Genomic DNA, 19,934 nt, shown 5'->3' with positions numbered 1-19,934 from the left:
TGTTCACTTTTCCTACTTGACAATCCATTACTTAAATTACTTATTTTTAACAAAAGAAAAGCATAAAGGCTTTATCAATTTTACATGGTGATCTTCATAAGAGCATGTTGCATTTATACATTTTAAACTAAGAATAACGGATCTATGAAGAAATGACAGACAAGGGGACGTCCGGACCTGAGGAGTGGCTTCTGGGTGTGTCACTGAGCGGAACGGGGGTGGAGATAAGGGCTACTGCAAAATTTTGGGATCCACAGTTGCTGCAGTCCCAGATTTTCAGTCTTGGTGATCAAGGCTGATTTCCAGCTCTGGTATGTGCGGGACCACCCTCCAGAAAAACTGCACAGCTCGGTGCATGTAGGGAAGTCGGCCAAACGGCCCTTTCCGAAGCTGCAGTTCCACAGTGACTTCAACTCGAGGTAATGATCGTACCGATTCAGCCCACTGTGCTTTAATTCCTTGGAATGAAATGTACTCAGTGGGCTTTCTAAGAAAAAGTAAATCGTAACTTCCAAAGCATGAAGACCCCCAGAGCAAGTTTCACATCTGAGGAGCTCCACACACTCCAAATGCTAGGCAGTCCTTGCTGGGGGCCGCCCTCCCCTTGCAGGGCTGCCAGGAAAGGCATTCGGAGAAGACGGGAGGGTCCGAGGGACAGCCGGCCCTGGCTGCAGCCCGAGCGCGGCTCACGCTCCTCACCCTGACTGCTGGAAAGGAGCCCGGTGCCTTCTAAGAGCACAGAGCCCCGGGCCTGGAATGAGTGGCGGGAAGCAAATCTCACTGTGCCCAAGGCAACCAGCCCCTGCTCACCTGATGGGAATGATGTTGGAAAACAGGAGGAGGAAGCGGATTATCTGCAGGTACCAACGGCCGGCGAAGTGCTGCAGGGCCACCATGACCAGGGAGACCACCACCAAGGCGCCAAAGAGGATCTTGGTGAGGCAGTTCACCTCCAGGTCAAAGAGGCCGATCTGCGGGGTGAAGAGCCAAGAGCTCACGATCACCTGGTGTAGCCCACAGCCCACCCGCCGAGCGGGCCATGCACCCTCTGTGGCTAGAGGTCAAAACAGACACCCAGACAAGTGTGAGGGCGCACGCCTGTAATCCCAGAAACCTGGGAGGCTGAGGCAGGAGGATTGCAAGTTCAAGGCCAACCTCAGCAACTCAGCAAGACCCTGTCTCAAAATAAAAAGTAAAAAGGGCTGAGGATGTGGCTCAGTGGTTAAGCGCCCCTGGGATAAATCTCCAGTATCCAAAAAAAAGACACCCAAAGGACCTCAAAGACTTCTGCTTTCATTTTTTTTTTTTAATAACATCAGAAGATTTAGACGTGGAAACAAGTTGAGCGACATCTGCACAGCCCCCCACACGACCGGGGTCCACGCTGTGGGCACCGTGCCTCGAGCTCGCTCAGCGCTGCCTGGACGTTCTGGGTACACGGCCCTGGCGGCCCTGGTCCAGCGCTGCATTAGTGAAGGTCATTGTTTTAATGGTCATGTGTCTATTTTCAGGCGTGTCCCCCCAAACGTAACCAGCACACCGGAGCCACAGCTTCATAAAGACGTGGCCCAGAACGAGGCTGAGGCAGCGCGTGGGTGACTCGCGCCGTGGAGAGGGTTGGGGGCCGGGAGCCCAGTATCCTCCCAGTCCTGGCCGGAGTCGTTCTGCCACATTCTGACTCTTAGTCTTGGAGACAGGATGGGGCTGGGAGGGTTGCAGCGTGGGGGAGCCACGACAGGAGCCTTAGATGCTGATCCACAGCCAGGGGCCCGGGGGCTGTGACTCCCACAGGCCTGCCCCGCCCCAGGAGCCAGGCAGCGTCCCGGGAGTGACACCAGGGAGGGCCGCGGAAGCCACCTGCGCCCGGGGGGGGCTGTGTGAGGGCTGGTTTATTTCATTTTTCCTGCAGTGCGGGAGGGAGCTCCAGGCTGCCGTGCTGCACCCCAGCCCTCGCCTGAGGGTGAACGAGGTGCCAGGGCGGAGGCGACACTCACCTGTAGACGGACTTTCTCGGCAGCTTGCTTTAGCTTAAGGGCTTCTAAAGCCCTGTGTTCACGCACGTGTGACTACGGATGTGTCTGTGCGGTGTGTGTGTGTGCGTGTGTGTGTGTGTGTGTGTGCGTGTGCGTGTGTGTGTGTGTGTGAAAACACTACGGGCGGCCCTGCTTTTGGAACTGACCCTCAGCCACTGACACGCACGGCTCAGGGCGTGCGAGGGGCAGCCACGTGCCGGGGAAGCTCACGCACCTTGCTGCGCGGGTTTGAGGTGTTCATGACGCTCCGCAGCTCCCTGCCGGTGTAGAGGACAACACCCACAACCGTGCCTGGAACGAGACGGCCAGACCCAAAGGAGATCAACAGACAGGCGGCCGGCGGGCAGCAGCCGGACCCGCTCGCTGACCCCACTGACACCACGCTACGAGAACGTCAGCGACCGGGCTCCGGGCCAACCAACGGTCCATGGCTACAATGACCAGCAGGACAAGCCACAGCCACATGTAACAGCTTAAATCAACACCCACTTAAAATTAAGTAAGCTACGGAGCCCCCATTCCCTCCAGCCACGTTTCAAGTGTCTGACAGTCACATGGGGCGAGTGGCTGTGGTGGGACAGCACAGAGCAGAGCATCCCGCTCACTGTGCGGGGTTCCACTGGGCAGTGCCAGCCTGTGGGCAGGAGAGGCGGGGAGAGGCTTGACCTGGGGCCATCAGCCTCGAGGCTTCCCGGGGGCCTAGGATGTCCGAGTCTCTGTTCACTATCATGGAAACAGAACAACACACCCTTCTCCCTGGGCGTATTCTTCCCGGTGAGTCTGGCTGCTTTCTGACCCTCTGTCCACCATGGTCCTTTGGGAGACTGTACAAATGGAAATCCCTCCCCAAGAACCGCCCCTCCCCATCCATCCCCCAGGCACAAGGAAAGACCTCAGACTCTCCGAAAGTAGCCAGGTTATGGAAGAAAGACAAATGGCCAGTTAACATCAGAAAAGTTGCTCAACGGAGTGAAGGATCAAAAGAGTGTAGAAGGAACCCCGCTTCCCCCTCCTAGGTGGGCAAGAATTCCAAAGACTGACGACGTCCAGCCCTGGCCGAGAGGCAGGAAAATGGATCCTATCAGACACACTGATGGTTTAAGCGTAAACTGCACAATGTATTTTGGGGGGAAATTTGGCAATATTTGTCAAAAAATTTACCTGTCTCCCCTTTTCAGTGTGTGACAAGACAAAGCCTCCTGCAGTGGGGGGCTGGACAATAAGGAAGGAAGCCAAGAAGTGCGACCATCAAGGCGGAGAGGAGGAAGGCGGAGGAAGACACCGAGCCAAACGCCAGGCAGGAAGTGGCACTGAGGACACCTGAGCGGAAACTTGTAAGCAGGCGCCGGCCCTGTCACCTCTCAGAGAAGGTCCCAGAAATAGAATTCCGTCTCCACAGGAAAAAGGAAACCCCTGCCCTTCTCTCCTCTCACTCTCAGAAACACCACTGCTGGAGAGGGACGCAGAAATGCAAGGAGGTTCTGAGACGTCTTGGGTAAGGGAGTTGACCCCAAGGCAGCCCTGGGACCGCCTCTGGACAAAGAGCCCTGGAGGAGGCCAGGTCACTCTCCCGCACGCGGCCAGGCCAGCAATGTCCTCCTGCACAATGAGGTCCCTCGTGGGAGGCTCAGCAGATGGTAGGCCAGGAGAGCTGCCCGCTCCTCAGCAGATGGCAGGCTCCTGTGAACGCAGGAATCCCTCCCTCAGCCCACGGCCCCAGCAGATGGTCAGACAGTGGGGGCCACGCCTGGGGGGCGGGGGCCGGCCACGTGGCCACTCCGCCACTCCAGGGCAGATGCAGCCCCCTGACCCCGATGCCCAGGGTGAGGAGGGGCCTGATAACAGGAGGCACCCAAAGGGCGTGATCCCCACACTCGCCCAGCAACCACGGTGCCACCAAATGCTGCCGAAAATGGCCTTTTCCACCCAAAGCCTCCCTGCACTCAGGCCCAGACCTCTGCCTCCACAAGACCAGAAACCCGGCACCGCCCGGCTGCCCGGGAGGAGGCGCGGGCTGGGCTGCACCGGCTTCCGCAGCTGGAGTCAGTTCTCGACCTTTGAGTTCAGAACTTTCCTAAGAAATGGTGATCACGGCTTTTCCTGGAAAGTGGAAGATCCAGTGACATTGGCTCCACCTTCCTCGTGGTCTAAGCAGCTGATGCTGAAAATCTGCCACCCCTTGAGACAGGCACCTGCCCTCAGCCAACCCCCTCCCCTAAGTCCCCGCCCAGTTCTCAGCTCCTGACCCAATGAATCTCTCTCTCCCCCTCTGACCCCTTCCCCTGCTGTCACCTTCCTGGTCCTGCTCTGCTCTGGGGTCCTCCTCACCGCAGACCACAGGACCCTCGCCATTCCCTGGCCAGCCCCCATCTGGCTTCTCCCAGGAGCAGGCGGATGGCTAGGCCCGTCACGAAGTTCCCATCAGCTCGGCTGCAGGGGTGCTCCTGCCTGGGCTCGGGGTTAGTCTGTGATGATTTTTTATTCCTCATCCACAGCAAGAGACGAGGTGAACCCCAGAGTGGGCTCAGGAACCTTTATGACAGACGCCACTGCCGCGCCCCAGTGTGGGTCTGAAAACAGCGCCCACTGGATGAGGCGAAGACCCACGCCTGCGGCTGCATGCTGGCCACACACAGGTCTCAAGGACCCTGCTCCAGGTTAGGACCACGTGACAGGCTCGGGGGCGGGGGGACTCCACGAGCTGGGTCTTTGCCCCTTGGAGTGTGATATCCCGGCCTCCTCCTCTGCCAGGCCCCAGGCCTCCCCAGCCCTGCCCACTCCGTCACCCAGTGCTCCTCAGCCTTGCAGCCCGTGTCAGGTTACCACGGCAACCACGTCCTCACAGAGGGATGCCAGCCCGGGCAGCTGGACCCTCAGCACAGCCCGGCACGTTTTCTTATTTTTCAAAGTTCCACCACGTAACAGTGGGTTGACCCAGAGGCAGGCGGGGGACTCGGGAGGGAGCAGAGACGCACACCTCCCAGGACTGGCCGCGCTCCTGCTGGCTGGTCTGGAGTTGGGCACTCGGCTCCAGGCAATTCACCCCAGACCTCAAGGGAACCAGAGCCCAGCCAGAGGTCTCCCAGCCAGGGTCACAGAAAACGCCCAGCTCCTCACGTCACCCCAAAACACGTGGCCACTGAAGGGTGGGGCAGGCAATGTCACTGGATCACAGAACACGGCTCACTTCCTCTTCCCACAGAGCCAAGCACAGGCAGGAATCCAGGCAAGGGAAAACGCATCTCTACTCCACGAGGTACTCCCCCCGAACTGTCTGAAACCAAATCCATCTTCAAGATCCTGCCTTGCCTGCCCCACTCCTCCTCCCAGGAGAGGGCTAGGACCCTGGGTGAGTAGCCTCACCTCTCGGAGGCTTGGTTTCTAAGACCAAGACAAGCACGCGGCAGTAAAACACGCTACAGGGAAAGTGCCTGGAAACTCAGACTACTCACCATCGTTAACCTCCGAGATCAAGATCGACAAACCACTTCAGCCTTAGTCCCTCATCTCAGAATTCTCCAAACGTCCACCTAAGCTGCTTTCCTTTTTGCCAGTTTCAGAGGACACGCATAAAACGCTTTCCCATTTTCTGCCGTCTCCTCAGCAGCCTGTAAGCCACCAGCCTTCAAGGTGCTGGGACCCTGGCAGGGAGCAGGGGCTCTGTGAAGGAGAACGAGGCCACCAGAAGGAGCAGGGAATGAATGGAAATGTCTGTCATTGAACTGTCAGCGCTATCTGATGAGCACTTGCTAAATAAGGCTGCTGGAAGCCAAGGCAGTGATCACCCTTGATGGGGAGGGGGCCGAGAAGTGAGCCGAGGGGAGTTTCTGGGAATGGGGGTTTGATGATATCCTGTTTCTTGACATGGGTTCTGGTCACATGGGGGTCTGTGTTAAAATCACGTGTGTTACATTCAGGACTTCCGTAATTCTCAGCTTGTGCTGCCCTTCCATAAGGTTTTTAAACAAAAGAGATGCGCAACCATCTGCAAGAACGGAAGCACACACTGCTCACCCTACTGCAGGTGAGAAGCTGTGCACGTCACAGGCACCTGTGACCTTGCAGCCCCACACAGGTGCAGCATGGTGAGGTGTCTCCTGCACACTCTCTGCAGGTGTTCTCCACAGACCTTCTTCACCTGGAAGTGCAGCGCCTTCTCTCGCATCCCCACTCCCTAGAGCCAACGGCTCCACACAGCCACCACCTCCACCTCAGCACGAGTGTTGGGGTCAGGGTTCAAGCCCAGGAAGGACTTCTAGCCAGCTGTCCTATCTCCATGCAAGATAAATTCCAGGTGCATCAAATATTTTAACATGATGCTAAGTAAACACTGCAAGACAAGGCCAGTGTATATTTTTGTAATTTTAGAGCTGGGAAGATTTTTCTAAAGCATGGCACAAAAACCAGAAACCATAACAGAAAATAGGATCATAGGTGTGACTAGATAAAGACTAGAATTTGAGGTCAAAATACAAGAGATCAAGAGAAACAGCAGTTGCAATTAAAATCAAATAGAAGGATGACAGTCTCACAACATAGAGAATTACTGCAAATCATTTTCTTAAAACCCTACGAACGAGGCCAGGCATGGTGGTGAATGCCTGTAATCACAGCAGCTCAGGAGGCTGAGGCAGGAGGATTGAAGTTCAAGTGCAGTCTCAGCAACTTAGCAAGCCTCTGAGCAACTCCGTGAGACCCTGTCTCTAAATTTTAAAACAAGGGCTGGGGATGTGGCTCAGTGGTTAAGTGCCCCTTGGTTCAATCCCTGGTACAAATGGTAATAGTAACTCTGAACAGAAAAACAGGCACAGGATACAAAGTGGCAATTCACAGACATATTTAAGAATATACAAATGAACAGTAAACATAAAGGAAAATGTTTAAACTCATGAGTACTATTTTAAAGGCGATCAACATGTGGGGTATTTATTCAATGTCAAGCACATGGGCAAAATTTAAAAGATAGAACACAGCACTGGCTTGGTGTCTATGTGGGATTTTCAAGATGGTGAACTAGAAGACAAAAACTGCTGAGGAAAAGCAACCAGCTCAGGGACTGTGGAGGCTCTGGGGCAGGGAGTGAGCGGGGTAGGAGTGAGCGGGGGCAGAGCTGGAGTGGGCAGGGCCGAGTGGGAGGGGCCAGGTGGGAGGAGCAGAAGGGGCGGGCGGGGCCGGTAGTGGGTGGGGCAGAGCTGAGGTGGGCGGGGCCCAGGTGAACAAGCGCTAGCCAGACCCGATGGTGTGGCCAAGCAGAGTCTTCAGGACCAATTCCTCACACTTTAGTCATCTGGGGTACGGAGACAGGATGTAAATGAAACAGTGGGTAAGAGATGTGACAAAAAAAAAAAAGAGCAAAACAAAACAAGAGAGTGCCCACCTCTGCTTAAACAAGTATGTGGTGACACGTGATAATCCACTGTCCTTTGTGGGCCTCCTTTCCTCCCCTGGTCACACAGAATTCTGATCTGAGGTCTGATGAACTACAGAGCCACAGAAAAGCTTCAAGCAAAGAACACGGGACGTTGCGGGGAGAGGGGTGTCACAACTGAAGCAGGGAAAACCCCACTACTCCTAGAGAGAGACGGGCCAGTGGTGGTCAGAGTGCGACCTAATTACACTGTCACAGGGATACGTAGTACATGGATGCGGTGTTCTACGACACCACGTTTAAAGCTGCACAGTAAGTTCTGCATCTGGGCAAAGCATCTCTGTTCAAACCCCAGCTCCGCCTTTTACCTGCTGTGCAGCCTTGGGCAAGTTCCTTGGCTTCACTGAGTCTCAGCTCCTTCACATGCAGAACGGGGATGACACTAGTGGCCACCCTCAGGGTGAAGTGGAGTACGCAGCCCAGTGCCTGCCCCACTGCCCCTCGCCGTCGGCCATTACCCACGGCGGCAGCAGACCGCACTGCGCCCGGAGCCCTTCTGCTCCCCACACCCAGCACACGCCCGGGTCATGGATCTCCACTTCACCTTGGTGTTTCCGACAGACACGGCCCTTTCCGGTGCATTCCCCCCACACACACACCAACGTGGCAGCTGTCCCCACGCACAAACTGACGTCGGTACCGGCCAGGCTGACTCGACTTCTGGCACAGATTAGAAGTGTCCAGCAGGGAACGTGCCCAGCACAGACACTGCAGGAAGCCCACAGGCCACGGTGGCCTCCCCTGTAGACGTCTGTACATGACCCAGCCCCAATCAGATGTCACTTTAACTCCCCAGAGATGCTGGGACACGTGGAAAACACCACCTGACCCACGACCAACCTCCCACCCACAGGGTGACGCCAACGTTCCTCGCACTGCTGTCTCACCTGACGCGACGACGGTGCCAGCCCACAGCGTGTTCTCGATGCTCAGGCTCTCGCTGATGGACGGGTCACTGTCTTCCTGGAAAAGAACACAGACTCACGTTTGTCCCTGGGTATCTGTGGGGGTCTGTTCCAGGACCCAGGGCAGTCGAGTCCTGTGCACATCTCCCGTGGGCTTAGACCACCTCCAGGTGACCTGGAACACCTAACGCCACACTCACGCTGCACACATGGCTGCTACGCTCGCTCGGGGAGCGCTGACGAGAATGGAAGGTCTCTACATACTCCGTACGGACCCAATTTTTTCCGGAACATTTCTGATGCATGATGTGTTGAAACCGTGGAAGCAGAACGCGCTGGTGCGGGGGGCGACCGACCAGGGGCCCCGCTGCTTCCAGCCTGCTCTGCTCTACAAGGAGAAAGGCTGCCCTCATGAATCCACAGGCCCCAGCGGGGAAGCCCACAGCTCAGACCCGAGAGGGGGCCAGGCCTGTCCACTGTCACCCTGGAGTTCTCGTCTCTCATGGAAGTAAGCGTGAAAGTTACTTTGTGACATTAAAAAGTACAGATTTCTAACACTAAAGAAATACTTCACAAGGTGAGAGCTAAAAGGCAGGAAGCAAATCACTCAGGTTCTCTGCTGGCCAGTCTGACGGCTTAGGGGAAGAGACCACAGACAATTTAGTTTCTATAAATCTACTGTCTCCTAGGCCTAAAATAACTTCAATCCAAATTTAGCATGTATTCTGAAAGGTCTAAAGGTAGCTTAAGTGTTCCCCAAATGGCAGGTAGGGCTTATGTGACCAGGAAGACAGGGACCCACCAGGAGGGGGCAGAAAGATCAAGTGCTTAGACACATCTGTTAACACCAATCACACCACACTCAGCTCTATGCAACTCAAACTGTCCTAAGGCTGGGAGGAAATCCTGGCCTGTCGCCCTGACTGAGAAAGGAGCTGTCTGCTTTCAAGGTGGGGCCACTGTCAGGAAATCTCAGCACCCCCTGAACAAAACCACACCCTGGCCAAAGCCCATCAAAGCACCTCCGCCGGCCTCCTCCGCTGGCCTCCCCCACAAGCCCCAGCCGCAGCACACTCCAGGGTGGGGAGCTCTGTTAGAGCAAGCTGACTTACTCTGGTAAAAGTTCCCGCGAAGTTGTGAATATCGATGCTTGGCTCTTCTGCATACACGTAGGAGCGAATCTGGAGAAGATCCTGTTCAACAGAAGGGGAGTGGCGGGTTAACACAGCGTAGAGGTTCGGATTTCATGAGCAACTGTACAGCGAACGGGCTCTCAGAATCACGGGGCAGGGAGACAGAAGAGGAAGCACCTCCATGAAGTTGTTTCTGGGGTCGCTATGAACAACACCCAGGGCGCCCTGAGAGCCCCGTGTCACCCTGGAACCTGCGCCTGCCCAGCACCTCCACCGACGGTGCTGGAGATGCCGCACAGCCATGAATCCCTCTGTCACGGCAGACCCCCCTCTGCTAACCTCTAACTAGACTTGCTCATGCCAATGAAACACTAGCTCATCCAGGAAACACTCAGGCACCACGTGTGCGAGGTCCCAGGAAGGACTGAAAGAAAATGTGCATACCATATAGCCACCAGAGGGCTGCTACGAAACAGTTAAAAATCAAAAACGGACGATAACAAATATCGGTAGGAACGTGGAGAAACTAGAACCCTGGGGCCCTGTGTGAGGATGTAAGACAGTGAAGCCACTGTGGAGAACAGCAAGGCGCTCCTGGCAAGAATTAAACACAGAATTACCACACGGCGCTGCAGATCCACTTCTAGGTGTATGTCCAAAAGAAATGACAGTAGGGACTCCAGGTCTGTGTACACCCATGTGCGTTATTCACAAAAGAGATACAAGCAGCCCAGGTGTCCATCGAGGATGAATGGATAAACAAACCTCATACTAGTAGGGTGGAATATTACTCAGCCTTAAAAAAGGGAGAGAGATTCTGTCCCCTGCTATAACATAAATGAACCTTAAGAACATTTTAAGAAAATAAGCCAGTCCCTAAAAAGACAAACACTGTATGCTTCCACTTATACAAGGTCCCTAGAGTGGTCAGTTGGAGACAAGACAGGAGAAGGGTGGCTGTGGGGCTGGGGGAGGCAGGATGGAGGGAGAGTTCTGGAGACAGACACTAAGGGTGGCTGCACAGTAAGATGAACACCTCTGATGCCACCAAATGGTACACCTAAAAATGGTGACAATGGCAGGTTTTGTGTTACATGTATTTTACGACTTAAAAAAAAAGATGACCACGACGAAGAAGCAGCAGCAGCCAACCTTAGGAGATAAGATGAGAAGAAGAGAGAACCCTGGGCAAGAACTGCACTCGGAAGCTCCACGTGCGACAGGCAGCCTCAGCAGGAGCTGCCCCCGGGCTGGAGAGGAAAGGGCGGGGCAGCCAGCGCAGGGCGGAAACGCGGGCGTCCAGGCGGGAAAGTCCCGCGGGCTGGCAGCTCCCGAGAGCAGGAGGGGAGCGGGCACCAGGTCAGGTCACGAGTTAGAGGAAAGGTCAAAAACGTGTCCTCATCAGGTCCCGGGTCCACAGTGCCCCGCGGGCAGGCTCACCTTCTGAGTTTCGGTGACCCGCGGCCTGAAGACCTTACCGGGCCTGGACCCTGGGGAGACCACATCCGCGGCCCCCACAGCGGATTCTCAGCGCCCGTCGACGCCACCGTTACTGCGGTTCCGTCTCCCTGTGCGCAACTCGGAGGCTGCTGGGGATTAAACGCAGGGCGCTGAGCCCCATCCCTGGTCCTGCTTTATTTTACACACAGTCTCCCTAAGTGGCTGAGAGTCTGCCAAGCTGCCCGGGCTGGCCTCAAACTTGTGATTTTCCTGCCTCAGCCCCCGAGGCCCTGGGATTGCAAGCGTTTGCCAGCATGCCCGGCTAAGGTGCTTAATTAGGTATTAATGTCATCACAGGTACAACCGTGCAGGAAGCTGCGTGGTACCTGCGCAGGACTACACAGTCTCAGGCGCCCGCTGAGGGTCTCCCCACAGAGGGGGAGGCCACTGCACACACATGCAGCCTCTCCGGCGTGAACATGGCAAGATGACAGCACCCACCCTGGGTGGTTCTTCTCAAGGTTTTTGCTCTGTAACCAGAAGGTCATTTGCTGAGAAGGTCCTTGAGGACAGATCCTTGGCCAAACACCGGCTCAGAGAACCAAGAGCAGATCCCAGCTTCCCTGGACCCTATGTGAGTCTGGAGACATGACCAAGCCCCTAGGCCTCAGTCTCCCTACCTGTGAAACGGCCACAACCCCTAAATCTCAAGGGAGGTGTGCAGAGGAAGGAGACTCTAGGCAGAGAGGTCTTGCTCCTGCCATGCTGTGGGAGACAGCTGCCGTCAGCAGCAGCGGCCTCCAGAGAGGACACACGTCTGACCAGGGGACCCTCAGGCCATCCTCACTGTCACTATACCCAGCTCCCCTGGTCACCTCTTTATCTTCTCCTCGCCTCCCTTTCCTGATTCTTCTTACTTCCTCTTCCATCGAACAAAATGCTTCCAAAACCATTACTGCTGATCCTGACTAGGTGCCCCCTAAGCCAGGGCGCTCAGGCAGAGGGGCACGCCAGCCCTGTAGAGGTCCGGGTGAGCCAACACAGCTAATTCCCCAAAAAGGACAGCTTCTGTCACTAGCCTGTTCTGGCATGTCCCAGTCCTGCCATTTAAAAGATTGGTTGATTGATGGATGGATTGACTGATTTATTTTCCCTTTTTGCAGTACCAAGGATCAAACCCAGGGCCGTGTGCATGCCAGGCAAGAAGGCCAAGAAGACACACCACAGCCCACACAGGTTTCTTTTTACCTCTCCTTCACTTCACCTATTAAAGGGAAGTTGGGAGAGTTATAGAAAAAAGGAAGCAAGAATTCTCTTATTAGCTAAATCTTACTTTAAAACCAAGATATACCAGTCAGGCATGGTGGCACATGCCTGTAATGCTGAGGCAGGAGGATCGCAAGCCTCAGTAACTTAGCAACTTTGTGAGACCTGTCTCAAAATTCAAAAAAAAAAAAAGAAAGAAAAAAAGATTTTAAAAAGGGACTAGGGATGTGGTTCAGTGGTAAAGGGCCCCTGGGTTCAATTCCCAGTACTCAAAAAAGAAAAAAAAAAAAAAAAAACTAGAGCAACAAAAAACCCAAGACACCTGGTTCTAAACATAAAATTGTCTGTAAATATTAAGGGACAGAAAATGGATACACTGTGATATCCACAGGTCTTAGAATATTATGAAGATGGAAAAAAGAATGAGGGTATGTTCCAAATTTTTAGTGAGCTACCCACATTAAAATGTGCAGATTCACATGAAAACCTGGGTTTTTGAGTTCTGGGTTCTCTTTCAAAAACCATCAGCAGACTGGGCCAACAAAAGCACTTGGCCACAAGGGTCTGGAGTTGAGGCCAGTGGCCAGCCCTGGAACAGGGCCCAGTAACTAGGAGGCGCCGCCAGCATACATGTTTGTAGGGAACCCCTGTGTACCGATAAGAAGGCATTAAACCTGGAGGAGAAAACATCACAGAGCGCAGTGATCCCGTCTGTGTAAGCCACGCCGCAAACAAGTCTGCGTGTGTAGGACTGACTCCAGAACCATCTGGAAAGATCACCACCTGCTCCACACGATCCCCTCTGGGAAAAGATAAAAGTTGGGGTAGAGGCCATGAGCCTCTTTTCACCATATTCTACATCTTTCCATACACATAGTTTAATAATAATAAAAAGAATATATACATGTATCACTCAGGTAATCTTTTCATATAATTTTCTTCATCTAAAATTTTATTAGAATGCTGCTTCCCACTCAGACCCGAGGTCACCAAGGCCAAGTGTTCCCTGACTGACAGCAGAGACAGCTCTCTCTGAGCCCCAGCCCAGGCCTGGACCTGATGAGGGTCAGAGTGAGTGATCATGAATTGGGAGACGCTCCCCAAGCACACTAGCAACCACCACCCCATGCAGGATAATATGCTGACATCTTTGCTTCTGGGTCCTGGAACAGAATCTTTCCATCATCCTGAGGCCCAAATCCTTTATCTGAAGAACATTCACCAGGAAGGAAAACCAGAAAAAGTCAGAATCGGCCTTACACTGGCTCCATTTCATGGGCATGACTGTTTCCAGGGCTCCTACACTGAACTTGAAAGACTCGCTATTCTAGAATCCCTGGTTTAACAATTAAGTCATGCCAGGCATGGTGGCGCATGCCTATAATCCCAGCCACTCGGGAGGCTGAAGCAGGAGGATCACAAGTTCGAGACCAGTCTCCACCATTTAGCAAGGCCCTAAGCAACTTAGTGAAACCCTGTCTCAAAAAAGGGCTGAGGATGTAGTGCCCCTGGGTTTAATCCTCAGTACCAAAAAAAAAAAAAGAAAAGTTATAAAGGGTGCAACCTCATTGCTTATTAGCCATGAAAAATCACCAGTGGGGTCGCCATGTTCATGGTTACACTAACTCTACGAAGGCACAGAACTTTCGCCTGCCTGCTCCTTTCCCACCAGAGAGCATTAATCCACATGTCAGGAACACAGGAGAAGCTCCATGTTCTACTTAATCGTTCCAGAACACTGGTGGGCAAGTCAGTCTCTGGGCATTTCAATCACATTTGGCCAATACTGTGGCCACTCGTCAGCCTCCACTGTCCCATGCAGTGGGGGGGTCAGTGGCTCACGGGGAGTCTGCCTGGAGGTGGGTGGAGCAGGAATGCCAGGTGAGAGTGGCCAGAAAACAAGACACCTGTGCGGGACGCCTGCATGACATCCACGTGACATACTGGACCCACCCAACCAGGCAGACTCAGGGCTCCCAGGGAGAAAACAGCAAGGGCCAGTATCAGAAAGATGCATGCTTGACCAAGGGGCAGTGGACAATGAGAGGGGACAGAGGCCAAGGTCAGGGCCTGAGGACCACAGCAAGCCTTTGGGGGCCCTAAGAAGGGGTGCGCACTCTGATTTCCCGTTTAATGTTCTGCCAGGCCCCCTGTCCAGCTCTCCCATGATTCTGAGCCACCGGAAGGAGCTCAGTACATGGATCACACTCGGGAACTGAGGCATGACAGAGGTTCTCCAGAGCCCCACTGTCCCCACCACCCCACTTCACATGTGATGTCCCTTCTGGCCCTCGAGGGCATCAGAGCTCAAGAGCCCTGCTAGGACCTGGTGGTCAGCATGCTTCTGTAGGGAGGGCTACTCACAGCGGCCGTGGGGAGCCTCTGCGTGCAGGCCACGGGCAGCCGCAGCTTCCAGTCCGTCTCCCCATCCAGCTGATCCGTCCGTAAGAAGCAAGACCCTGTGGAGGGAAGTCGGGCATTGTCTACTTACTCAAAATCCAAGAGTCCTCTCCTCTGCAGTTCTAAGCAGCTCCTATTCTGATCCTTACAAAAATGGCCCTTTGATGGCCAATGACCCAAAAGGGGGAAAAAAAATCCCTTCCTTCCCACTTCCTCCATAAGCTCTGAGATCTGTTTCAAACTCTCAGGCCACATTCACCTCCCATGAGGTGTTTTACCTCTGAGCCACACCCCTAGCCCTTCTGACTGTTTATTTTGAGACAAGGTCTCACTAAGTTGCAGAGGCCAGCCTCAAATTTGCAATCCTCCTGTCTCAGCCTCCTGAGTCTCTGGAACTACAAGTGTGTGTTGCCAGTCCTCGACCTTGCTAAACCACAGTATGTCCTCATCTTAAAAATGGGAAGAAACAGCCTTCACGGCTTGTTGGAAGAACTCTGTCATGGTTCAGTGGCTGGCACAGGGTGACTAGCCCTGAGGCCATCTGGTAGGGCTTATGACCCCTTTCTCAGGAAACAGATCATCGGGGCAGGTCCCAGCTCTGCCACCTACTGGTTTCGTGTCCTAATAGGACTGTGTCCTCTCTGAACCTGTTTCCCTGTGTAGAAAGGGAGACGGTAAGGGCGCCAGCCCCCAGGCCGTGAAGGCTCATCGGCCCTGTGCTCAATGTGCAGACAGCGCAGCGCAGCGCACACCCAGTCCGCCTGCGGCGGTGAGTGCAGAGGCGAGGGCGCGCCTGGCCCCAGCCCCCAGGCCGCCTTCAGTGAGCACCACGCCAGAACCCATTCATGGCTGTGCTGCAGTTTTTTTTTTTTTTTTTTTTTTTTTTTTTTTTGCGGTACTGGGGATCGAACCCAGGGCCTTGTGTTTGTGAGGCAAGCACTCTACCAGCTGAGCTATCTCCCCAGCCCTGTGCTGCAGTTTTTAAAAGGACTTTTTCATCTAGTGCACTCTGTCCCCTATCCTGGTTACAGAAATATTATTCGTATGGATTTTTATCCTTACGCTCAGTTAATTCATAATCACATAGGCCCCAACAACCTGGAAGAACAGGAGCGCACCGTTTTTAGATGTTCAAACACTTCCAATTGGGCCAGATTATGTCGGGGGTACTTTTGTCCTTAGAACAACTTAAATAAAAATAAAAGGCAGGCAGGCAGCCCGGCAACAGGAACAACGGCAACAGGTAAGGGCCCTGGAGGCTTTGGGGTTCCCGCCAGCACAGGGGGGCACCCAGCGGGCTGGTGGCAGCCGAGCCCGCCTCCTCACACAGCCACCAGTACCGCCTTCCATGAGAAAGGTCTCTCCTCGCCTCCGTTAGACACACTTCTCATCCCCGCAACTCCTGAAGTTGAGCCTAACACAGCCCAGAAGGGGGGAAGGCGGGGCGGGGAGGCTTGTGGGCGTGGCTGTTGTGGGCGTGGTTCTGTTGTGGGCGTGGCCTCACCGGATGTCAGTCATCAAGGCTCCAACCATCTTCTTAACGATCAAAATCGAACACTTTCAATTTTAAAAGACTATAAAGTTGTTTCTGATTCACCTTCTGGGCTCCAAAATGGTATCCGCCTCAGTGACATTTTCGAATGACTATCGTGCCAAATTACCACGGAAAGGTTAATGGTTATGCTCCAAATGGATCTCAGATGTTTACCATTTTTTTCTGATGTCCTCAGGAAGATCATGTCAGCAGGGACCCGCTGGTTCTGTGGTACGGAAAGGAAGACTGTCACTGTGAGCAGCCACAGGTGGGGTTCCGCCCACCCCAGGCCAGGAGGGCAAACGAAGCCCCACCCCTCTTTTAAGCTTCTGCTTCTGTCAAAGACAAATTTGGAGGGTCATTTTGCCTTGAATCTGAGGAATCTTGCACGCCCCTCTTGAAACCCCATCTCAGAAAGGAAGCCCCCAGTTTTCCTGCAAATGCAGCAGCACCTGCTGACGCTCCAGCCGAGGCCCAGGCCAGGCTGCGCCCACGTCCGCGGCCGTCTGCAAACACCCTGGTCGCACCCTCCGCTCATGCGCTCTGCCTCTACCAATTTTCCCCAATCGATGTCAGGCTTTTAGTGGGATTTGGATAGGGAAGGCGAAATGGTAAGAATGGACAAAAGCCATTCTTGAAAAAAACCGGAAACGGACAGCAGCCCCGACTGAATGAGGAGCAGAAGTGCATCTAACAACACCCCGCAGGCTAGGAGCTGTCAGCCCCAGAGTTTCCCCTCAAGTCGACCTTGGGTTCTTGGATTTAATCCTTTTAAAAGGGCATAGTTCAATTCCTACAGAAACAAGGTAGCACGGAATCCTTTTCTGATCAAATATTATTCCAAGACTCTCCAGGGCCACCCCAAAAATCTCACACCTTCCAGACACACACAGTAAAAAGAGATGTGTTTGCTGAGGTAACAAACATTAACAGGGCTATTTTTAAAAATACATTTTGGGGCATTTTACTGTTCTCAGGTTACACTTCACCCCTGACCTCATAAAATGGTTGGCAGGCACAATGTTTGAGTCAGAAAAGGCAAGCTAATATTGCTCAAAAGGAGAATTAGATGAGTATTTCTAAGTATCGATGAGGTGAGCAGACTTACAGGGAAGATTTTATTTATTTACTTTTTATTTTATTTTATTTTGGTACCAGGGATTGAACCCAGGAGCCTTAACCACTGAGCCACATCCCCAGCCCTATTTTACATTTTATTTAGAGACAGGGTCTCACTGAGTTGTTTAGCGCCTTGCTGTTGCCCAGGTTGGCCTTGAACTCAAGATCCTCCTGCCTCAGCCTCCCAAGCTGCTAGGATTACAAGCGTGCACCACCATACCTGGCTGGGAGGTTTTATTTAAATAAAAAAAATTTAACCCAAAATAATAAACATACAAAAAGGACATGAAAACCTGTACTTGGGGGATGTCTAAGTTTCCCCCTCCTCCCAGTACTGAGAATCAAACTCGGCCTCACACATACGAGGCAAGCACTCTACCACTTGGCTCATCCCTGGCCATATTCACTTTTATTTTGAGACAGGGTCTCCCTCAGTGGCCCAGGTTGGCCTGGAACTTGTGATCCTCCTGCCTGTCTCCCCGTAGCTGGGATTACATGCATGCACCACCATGCCTGGCTATATTTGTGCATTTTATAAGCAGGATTTCTTGCTACTCAACATACACAAACCTTGAAAAAACATTCTGTGTTTATCTCATGGGAAAGTGATTTTTCTCCCGTAGGCAAAGCTGTTGGATAGAATCCAAAAAGCATTACTCAATTTCATCTACCAGATGTGCAAATTACACGTCAGGCTGCAGAAGCAGCTGCACACTCACTCTGCAACACCCACCCCACAGCCCCGCCAGGACGAGCTTCCAGCCCCGCTCACCTTTTCAACAATGATGAGATCTCCCACTTGGATGCTGGAACTCTTCACCTTCATCGTCCCTGCAAAGCAACAGGCCCAACACATCACTGTCACGGAGTGTTTCAATTCCCCATAGCTCTGGAGAGGCCACCAGCCTGCAAGGGGGTGAGGTGTGCCCGGATGCTTCATGAGAAAAGCGTCCCGCTGCAGAGACAGCAACCAGAGCCCACCTCACTGAGCACTGAGACAACCCGTGCCCTTCCAGGAGGATCCCTGTCTCACAGTGACCGAGATTTCCCAAGTCGCCACAAGGGAATCTGTTTTGCCTAAAAAAAAAAAAAAAAAAAAAAGGTCAGGGGGACAAAATTAAGAGTCAGATCCATGAGATAAAGTGAAATTTCAATTTTCAACACTAGCTCAAAAAAAAAAAGCTAAACCAAAATGACTGATTTACTTTTTAAAGTACAATTTCTATACACTTTGGTTACGATGATGATCAGACGCCATGATTTTTGTTGAGTGTTTATCTGAATCAAGGATCAAAGCTAAAATGAAACAGGAACGCTGTGCTAAGTGCTAATAAACACGCAGACAGCTCCACCCAACCCCAGCATCCGCCAGGGGAAGGTCTGTTTCCAGCTTCCAGATGAGAAAACCCGCGTTGTGTTCTGGGGATGAAGAGACAAGGTGGTCTCCGTGCCCTCCCCAGCCGCAGTCGAGCTCAGAGTGGACACCGTGCTGTCGTCAGGGCCAGAAGGTGAGGAGTCCAGGCTGCCAGGCCAAGAGGCAGGGTCCTCCACCCTCCCTGCGGCTCTTCTCCCAAAGGCTCTGACACTTTTGCACACTTACATTTCACATTTTAAAATGTGAGAACCATTCTTAGCCCTCGGGCCCCACAAAAACAAACAAGGGGCTGAAGGTGGCCACGGGCTGTGCCTGCCAACCAAGATCTAGATCTAGTGACAGCCAGACGCATGCGAAATGGCAGTAGCAGGGAGTCCAGTGTGCCGGGGGGGCCAGAAGGGGGGGGCCACAAAGGACCTGAAACGGTGCCCTGCACAGAGAAGGTACTGGATTATCCCTTTGACATCAAAGCCCCATTTACTGAGTGCCTGCTGTATACCAGGTCTCTGAGGGCTGAGGATACACAGAACTCAGATTCTAGTGAAGAAGGCAGCAGAGGCAAGGAACAAATGAGCCAGCCAGGGCTCGAAAGGGTGGGTGTCAACAAATTCTTTGCAGGAGAATTGAGACCAGAATCAGCCATGTGAAGACACTGTGGTTACCAGGAGCAGATAAAAATGCAGCCTGAGGGATGAGAGAACCGTGTGCCTGCCCTCAACATGCTCATGGCTAACAGCTCGAGTTTTCATGGAAGGAACAGAGTTTTCATGGAAGAGGAGAGGTGGAAGGGACGGCCTGGGCCAGAGGGTCCAGCACCCCATGAGCAAACCCAGAGGAAGTGAACCTTTAGTCTGGTGATGGGTCAGATTCTCATTCAAGGGAACAACACCACAGAATCTTCACCGTTACTGGTGTCCATAAAAACTCTGTTACTTTGCAAATGTCTAGCTGAGAGACAGAAAAAAAAAAAGAAAATAGTAAGCAAACCTCAAAAACAATATGTCCCAGAGCAAGACCATGCTTGGGGACCAGGGTCACTATGCCCCGGTACACCTGCTTAGTCTGCAGTAGCCGGAACTCAGAGCACTTCCAGCTTGAGTTCCTGTCGCTTCATAAAGAATGGAAAGACACTGCTGAAATAATCAGCATGCAGAACTCTACATTTTCATTAATGCCACATATTTTAAGTGATTTATTACCACTGACATTTTTCAAAGCATTCAGATAATGTCAATTCAAAGGACTCTGCAGTAATCTCCACGGAGTTTGATTCTAACCAATCCTTGCATTTTATCAAACTT

General features: G+C 52.9%; 1 protein-coding gene across 3 annotated transcripts in view; it reads right to left on the bottom strand.

Annotated features, from left to right (window-relative positions):
* Positions 1–19,934, bottom strand: part of Atp9a (ATPase phospholipid transporting 9A (putative)) — a 125,719-nt gene that overhangs the window by 56,603 nt on the left and 49,182 nt on the right. For all 3 annotated transcript variants that reach the window (XM_047538716.1, XM_047538717.1, XM_047538718.1), the window contains exons 5-11: positions 18,031–18,089; positions 16,314–16,365; positions 14,570–14,664; positions 9,479–9,559; positions 8,349–8,424; positions 2,248–2,324; positions 811–971 (exon numbers count right to left, since the gene is read on the bottom strand). In XM_047538716.1, coding sequence (XP_047394672.1) covers positions 811–971; positions 2,248–2,324; positions 8,349–8,424; positions 9,479–9,559; positions 14,570–14,664; positions 16,314–16,365; positions 18,031–18,089 — 601 coding nt within the window. The remainder of the gene's footprint in view (positions 1–810; positions 972–2,247; positions 2,325–8,348; positions 8,425–9,478; positions 9,560–14,569; positions 14,665–16,313; positions 16,366–18,030; positions 18,090–19,934) is intronic.

The sequence above is a fragment of the Sciurus carolinensis genome, chromosome 2, assembly GCF_902686445.1.
Source record: "Sciurus carolinensis chromosome 2, mSciCar1.2, whole genome shotgun sequence".
Lineage (NCBI taxonomy): Eukaryota > Metazoa > Chordata > Mammalia > Rodentia > Sciuridae > Sciurus > Sciurus carolinensis.
This window is presented reverse-complemented; position numbering and strand designations above follow the sequence as displayed.